This window comes from Mustela nigripes, chromosome 13 (assembly GCF_022355385.1).
Source record: "Mustela nigripes isolate SB6536 chromosome 13, MUSNIG.SB6536, whole genome shotgun sequence".
In the NCBI taxonomy this organism is placed as follows: Eukaryota; Metazoa; Chordata; class Mammalia; order Carnivora; family Mustelidae; genus Mustela; species Mustela nigripes.
In genome coordinates, this window is record NC_081569.1 from 44,755,740 (window position 1) to 44,763,704 (window position 7,965).

At 42.4% G+C, this 7,965-nt stretch overlaps 1 protein-coding gene across 3 annotated transcripts in view; it reads right to left on the reverse strand.

The window, feature by feature from the left end:
• Positions 1-6,923, reverse strand: part of CLPX (caseinolytic mitochondrial matrix peptidase chaperone subunit X) — a 43,954-nt gene extending 37,031 nt beyond the window's left edge. For 2 of the 3 annotated variants that reach the window (XM_059372271.1, XM_059372270.1), the window contains exon 1: positions 6,658-6,923. In XM_059372271.1, coding sequence (XP_059228254.1) covers positions 6,658-6,736 — 79 coding nt within the window. In that variant the 5' untranslated portion in view covers positions 6,737-6,923. Of the gene's footprint in view, positions 1-6,362; positions 6,454-6,657 lie in introns of those variants that run through there. The other variant, XM_059372272.1, reaches the window with a different exon arrangement.
• Positions 6,924-7,965: the final 1,042 nt, after the last annotated feature.

The following is a 7,965-nucleotide window of genomic DNA, read 5'->3' on the forward strand; positions in this document are numbered from 1 at the left end:
CAGAGAGTTTAATTAAAAAAAAAAAATCCCATTTACAATTGCACCAAAAACAATGAAATATCTAGGAATAAACTTAACCAAAGAGGTGAAAAGACCTATTCTCTGAAAACTAAAAAACACTCATGGGTTGGAAGAATACTATTAAAACGTCCATACTACCCCAAAGCAATCTACAGATTTAACGCAATCCCTATCAAAATATCAACAGCATTTTTCAAAGAACTAAAACAAACAGTCCTAAAATTTTGTGGAACCACAAAAGACCCCAAATACCAAAGAAATCTTTAAAAAGAAAAAGAAAACTGGAGGTATCACAATTCCAAACTTTAAGTTATACTACAAAGTTGCAATAATTAAAACAGTATGGTACTGACATAAAAAGAAATACTTAGATCAATATGGAAAACCCAGAAATAAACCCAAATTATATGGTCAATTAATCTTCAATAAAGCAGAAATGAACACAAAATGGGAAAAAGACAGTCAACAAATGGTATTGGGAAAACTGGACAGCAACACTTCAGAGAATGAAACTGGGCCACTTTCTTTCACCATACACAAAAGTAAATTCAAAATGGATTAAACACTTAAATGTGAGACCTGAAACCATAAAAATCCTTGAAGAGAGCACAAGCAATAATTTCTCTGACATCAGCCATAGCAACATTTCTCTAGATATGTCTCCTGAGGCAAGGGAAATAAAAGCAAAAATAAACTATTGGGACTGCATCAAAATAAAAGTTTCTGCACAGTGAAGGAAATAATCAACAAAACTAAAAGGCAACCTGATGAATGGGAGAGGATTTTCATTCCCAAATCACATACTGATAAAGGGTTCATATCTAAAATATATAAAGAACAGATACAACTCAAGACTAAAAATAAATAATCCAATTTAAAAATGAGCAGAACAGGAGTGCCTGGGTAGCTCAGTGGGTTAAAGCCTCTGCCTTCGGTTCAGGTCATGATTCCAGGGTCCTGGGATGGAGCCCCGCATTGGGCTCTCTGATCAGCGGGGAGCCTGCTTTAGTGGAGAGGCTGCTTCCCCTTTTCTCTGCCTACTTGTGATCTCTGTCAAATAAATGAATAATTAAAAAATTAAATTTAAAAAATGGGCAAAACACATGAACAGACATTTCTCCAAAGACGACATCCAGATGGCCAATACACACACAAAAAGATGCTCCATATAAGTCATCATCAGGGAAATTAAATCAAAACTATGATGAGATCACTTCACACCTGTCAAATGTCTAAAATCAAAAACCCAAGAAAACTACAGGCGTTAGCAAGGATTTGGAGAAAAAGGAACCCTCTACACTGCTGGTGGAAATACAACCCGGTACAGCCACTGTGGAAAACAGTATGCAGTTCCCTCAAAAAATTAAAAATAGCACTACCCTATGATCCAGTACCCACTACTACTGGGTGTTTACCCAAAATATGCAAGGACACTAATTCAAATGGATATATGCACCCCTAGTTTTATTGTAGCACTATTTACAATAACCAAACTATGAAAGCAGCCCAAGTGTCCAACAATAGATGAATGGATAAAGAGGTTGACCTGAGCCAAAGGCTCATGCATAACAGACTGTGCCACCCAGGTGCCCCCTTAACAGCTTTTTAAATAACTACCATGATCTCAAAGTAGTGTAAAGTATACACAACAGTACCTTGAGATACGCACAACTATAATGTGGTAAGAAAGTATCTGTGATTTTGATTGGTGACAAATTCACAGATACTGCAAATACTACTGTGGGTTGTTGCTCCATTCAAAATTGAAGGAAATACTACATTTCAGTTAGTGATTAGTGAAAATAAAATTAACAACTTATGAATTCTATCCCTCTGGACACACTGGAGGCCTGTGAACCCCAGGAGAAAAACCCCTATAATAAAAGGGAAGTGGGGACACCTGGGTGGCTCAGTTGGTTGGACGACTGCCTTCAGCTCAGGTCATGATCCCGGAGTCCCGGGATCGAGTCCTGAATCGGGCTCCCAGCTCCATGGGGAGTCTGCTTCTCCCTCTGACCTTCTCCTCGCTCATGCTCTCTCTCATTGTCTCTCTCTCAAATAAATAAATAAAATCTTTAAAAAAAAAAAGGGGAAGTACTTCTGTAAAGTATATTTCGAAAGAATAGTTGGCAGCAACAAGAGAAGATGGTTAAAAGCTAAACCATTTACAAAACTTTTGTCATACAAATAAAACGTTCTGAGTTTTAGAGCAGCTGTTTTTATTTTATTTTTTTAAATATTTTACTTATTTATTTGACAGACACAGATCACAAGAAGGCAGAGAGGCAGGCAGAGAGAGAAACAGAAAGAGGGAAGCAGGCTCCCTGCTGAGATGTGAGGCTTGATCCCAGGACCCTGGGGATCATGACCTGAGCTGAAGGCAGAAGCTTTAACCCACTGAGTCACCCAGGCACCCCGCGAGTAGCTGTTTTTAAAAAGAAATACTAGAATAAGGTACTTTGATTTTAGGGCTATTGAGAACTAGGAGAGTAATTTATTCAACTTTTAAGTATCTGAATTCCTATATTCAACCTTAAACTAAGCTTTCTCTAAAAAACAGGGGCGCCGGAGTAGCTCAGTTGGTTAAGCATCTGCCTTTGGCTCAGGTAATGATCCCACGATACTGGGATAGAGATCCAGTCAGGTTCCTGCTCAGGGGTGAATTGGCTTCTCCCTCTGCCTCTGCCTATTCCCCCTACCCACTCATGCTCTCTTTCTCTCTCTCTCTTAATTAAATAAAAATCTTTAAAATAAAAATTAAAAAATAAAAATATAAAAAAAGATTCAACTTAAAAGATGAACTGGCCTTTAAATTTTAGAAATAGAGCTAATGAAAAATTTTAAATTACCATCTTTTTTAAGTGACAGTATTTAAGTGTATAATAATTGATGAAATGACAAATCAAGTTAAATGCTTGCTTAACCACCTGGTCTCTAACTTCTAACAAAAATTGAAAAAAATTTCAACAAAAACAAATAATGCCAGCAACTTACACACTTATTGCTTTTATTAATTTCAAATTTTCATTTGATTTTAATTTTCTTTAAAGATTTATTTATTTATTTGACAGATCACAAGTAGTCAGAGAGGCAGGCAGAGAAAGAGAGGAGGAAGCAGGCTCCCCACTGCACAGAGAGCTGGACTCTGGGCTGGATCCCAGGACCCTGAGACCATGACCTGAGCTGAAGGCAGACGCTTTAACTCACTGAGCCACCCAGGCGCCCCTCAAATTTTCACTTTATGACCAAGTTATTATTTCCTGAATTCTGAATACTTTTTAAATGATATATGTATTTTTAAAGATTTATCTGCAAGAGAGAATGTACCTGTACTGAGGGCGGGGGAGGGGACTGGGCAGAGGGAGAGAATCTCAAGCAAATTCCAACTCAGGGCCTTGATTTCACCATGCTGAGATCATGACCTGAACCAAAACCAAGGGTGAGATGCTCAACCGACTGAGTGACCCAGGCACCCCTGAGTACTTCTGAATGAAGAAAAATAACATCACTCCTATAACAGCTTTCCTCAAGTTCAAAAATGTTTGATGAGTTTTCACTAAGGCTAGTCTGTTGGTCTGAAAAGGAATATGCCAAGAAAAGAGAAATGTTTAAGAAATAGTTCGCAGGGGTGCATGGGTGGCTCATTCAGTTAAGTGGCTGCCTTCAGTTCTGGTCTTGATCTCAGGGTCCTGGGATGGAGCTCTGCTCCATCATGCTCCCTGCTCAGTGGGGAGTCTGCTTCTCCCTTTCCCTCTGCCCTTCCCCCCTGCTTGTGCTGGCTCTTCCTCTCTAATAAATAAGTAAAGTCTTTTTAAAAAGTTTGCAATTGCAGAAATAAAGATGCGCTATCATTTATTCACTTTGCCTTATTTAATTTGTACTGTATTTAACAAAAGAGAGAGACGACTTAAATTCTGGCTAAAAGCTGTTAAGGTAAGCACATTACACAACTATCATGAAAATTATGGACATCAACATGTTTGAGCATCTTCACATCTTCACTTACACCCTCATGAGGTGACACCCTTTCACTGGACATGGACAGAACAGAACCAAAAATCAAGGGTGTTACATGTGATTCCACACTTCTCACAACCAAATTCAGACCAAGTACTATCATTCAGAATTTTGTAAATGGAATCAAGCATTCCTAAATGTACATATTTAGAATGCAAATTTACATTTATGAAAAGTGCATTAAAATATATACATACTTATACATATGTACAAAAATACATGCAGATTGAAAAGTATCAGAAATTTGGGTAGAGAAAATATTTAAAGTTTCTACTGTACTATAGGTTTCATATTCAATGAGAACAGTAGGAAAACACATTAAATTGAAGATACACATAGCCAACCAGGAAAAGAAAACATCCTGTATCAAGCATGACAATCTACCAAATAATTTTTCAAACTAGCATTTAAAAATTTTAAAGTCTAAGGTACCTGGGTGGCTCAGCTGGTTTAGCAACCGCCTTCAGCTCAGGTCATGATCCCAGAACCCTGGGATCAAGACCCACAACCGGCTCCCTGCTCCGCCTCCGCCAGGAGCCTGCTTCACCCTCTGACCCTCTCCCCTTTCATGTTCTTTCTCACTCTCTCTGTCAAGTTTTTTAAAAACTTTAAAAAAATTTCTTTTTAAGTCTAACAAACGGAAATAGAGAATAGCACTACACTTCAAGAGAGGTCTGAAATCTTATTTTTACTCCATTGTATAATTTCATGGTATAAGACTATTTTGATTAAATTTTTTGTTTACCTATATTATATTGCTAAAATTCTTAACTCTATAATAACAAACTAGCTAAAGTTCAATTCTGATTTTTCTTTTTCTTTTGCCTCTCTTCCTCTTTCCAAGAATCCTAAATAAAAATAACCTTCCTGGAGTTTTTTAACCTTAAAGAAAATTATTTCTATATTGCAGACTAGTTTACACTTTAAGAGTTTCTACTATGGACAATAAACATTTTATGTTAATGAAGCTCTGAGAAAGTCTTAAATCAATGTGAAAACCATTTGCTGTTTCACTGTTATATAAAAATATTAAATTCCACAATGATATGAAGTAATGTCCCATATTTTAAGCTTAATTTACAGCAGACACAATGGTTCAATATCTCTGAAAACTTCTGACAAACTTATAATAATAAATGATCATATCTAAAGCCATTAAATTGTTGCTTCACCTAATTATACATTAAAATTTTAAATCAGTGGCTGTTCTGAAAATGAAAGAATTACCACACACCCCCTATGATTCAATTTTATGGCACAACTCACTCCAACAGATAAAGAACTCTGTCAAAGAAGTCTTCCCTGCCCAAACGGAACACAAACACACTTCACCCACTTCTAGAAATGATATTATTCTTTGCCTACTTCTGTAGATTTTAAACTTGCAAATGAGGAAATGTTCACCACTCTATCTCTAGCACCAAAACAGGGCCCAGTACATAGTAGAGTCCCCAAAAAAGATGTCAAATAAATGAATTTAAATGTCACTTTCAAACGGTTTCAACCCAAATTCCTGGAATAAAGACATCTGCTTGTTGAGGTTTAACAATGTCTTGAAACTACTTTTCTGTATTACTTTACAAATGCTTCTGCCCACATTACTTTATTTAATCCCGCTTTGTGAACTAAACTGTCCCAAAATACACCTTTAGTAAATGCTAAGGGCATTTATATTAACCTAAAATACAGGAAAATGGGATTTTTATTTACCCAAACATCCTAAATTGACAAGCCAAAATAAAACTAATTGGTCTAAAAGTGATTACATCTAGCCTCTAGTCTGATATTCATAGATCTGGGGAAGAAGAAAATGGTTTCTTTTCCGGAATCTCTTGGCTGGGATGACACTGTTTAACAGCTCCTGATCAACAGAAAGTAAAGGTAAACAAGCGCCACACTTAATAAACTACATCGGACCGTCAAGTTGGGAAAACGGGCCAAAGACTGCTGAGACATTTAAGTACTTCAAAAACAGTTTCTGCGATAAAATTTCCCCAGTCACCCCGGCCGCTTCCCTGCGGGCCGCGAGGTTTCCCCGGCGCCGAGAGGGTTGGTTGTGAGCCCTGCTTATGCCCCGGCGTAAGCGGCCGCACAATGACAGTGACACGGTGGCTCTCGCGCGGCCTGCGCCCGGGACGGCCGGCTCGGCGGGGCGCCCCAACAGTGGCAGCCCCTCACCCGAGTCCTTCCCGGAGCACCCGACAGGCCGGAAGGGAACCCGGCCCGACTCCGCAGGAGAAGCCGCCGCCGGGCTGGGAGGCAGTAGCCGGCGGACCTCCGAGTAGGGTGTGGGGACACTTTTTAAGGAAAGGAGCATTTCGTACCTCTTCGAGGGTTTCTGCTAAGTGGCCACATTCCGGCCCCAAAGTCAAGAGGCCTGAATGCGCGCGGGCGGGGGAGCACAAGGGATTTACTTCGAATCTAAGAACCAGCTGCCCCAGAGGCTGGCAAAGCCCCATCCCACGAGGAAGGCGGGGGGGGGGGGGGGGGGCAGGCGAAAAGCCGCGCGTCCCCTCACACCCTCAGGGTGGGGCCAGCCTCTTGCCCTCCCCGGGATGCCCCCCGCGGTTGGTATACTCGCGGGCCACTACTGGCTCAGGTGAGGAACTACTTCGTTACCTCTCTGCGCGGAGGCCAGCGAAGAGCTGATGAGCCGCGCGGCGGCCGTGCCGCAAGTACAAGCGCCGCAGCCGGACATCTCCGCTGGGCCTAGGCCGGGGCTTTGCCCCCTGTTGGCCTCCGGGTCTCAGCGGCCCGACTCCTAAACGCAGGGCGCGCTAACTTGGCTCCGACCCTAGGCTCAGTGCAGAGTTCACCCGTCTGGCAGCCAGGCCTTCGCGCTCTTCGTACCCGACTGCCGTCTACTCAGTAGAGTAGACACTTAACCCCCCTCCCTCCCTCCCCCCCCTCCCCCCCCCCCTTCCCCCCCCCCCCCCCCCCTCCGCCTACCGGGCCCGGGGAGCGTGCGCGCGCCTGCGTCCTAGGCCTAAGGAGGGGGCGTGGGCACGCGCTGCGTGTACATGCGTGATACACCGACGAGCGGCGAGGGGAAGGGGGCGGTGACCTGGGCGCCAATGAGCACGTTACGGCCGGCGGCCAGCCCCAATTGGGACAACTACAATTCCCGACATGCAATTCTCCCAGAAAGCCCACTTATCCCAACATCGAAAAATATGCTAAGGACGCTCAGAGGTGCATGCTGGGAGTTGTAGTCCCAACTGGTCGCGGTCAGTCCCCGCCTTTTTCGGTTGGTAGCGGGGGAAGGTCAAAGTGAGACCGATGGCTTACTCAGCCCCAGTACTCTTCAATATCCTTTGGCTGCTGCTAGATGCTTCAGATTCAATAAATTCCTTCCCCTGGGGTTTCCACATCTTATGTACCTTATCTTCTTCTTCTCTTAGTTTCCACACTTGTTACGTGGAAGCGGTATTTTTACCTATTCCCTTGAAGTACAGCTAATGGGTGACAGTTCTCTTGTTCTTTCAAGCCAAGTGGTGATAACTCTTCCAGCTCTAGCTAGTCCCTGCGTGCCTTATGATTCTCTGTGGGTTCCTTTAAGGGTTTAACCTGGCCACACCCTGTTAACTAGTTCTCTTACCCTTTGGACGTCTGTCTGCCGGGCTGGTTCCTCTCCAGACAGCTAAAAGCTGGTCGACCAGCTGTACAAAAGGAGGATGGTGATAAATGAATCAGATTCTTTTACTATCTTGGCATCAGACGGTATTTACTTTGCAAGATTTTGATCAACTCCAAAGCCCAAAGAAATTGCCAGGTGAGCTGGGATGCCTTTAGTTCTGAGCTTATGTGGGGGGCAAGGAGAGGAGGGAAAATCTAGAGTCTCGCCTAGTCACACAAGTGATTTTGCCCTCATCAGTCATGGATCAAAGAAATGTGGCATCTAGTTCCCTGAGTCTGGCCATGAGAAGG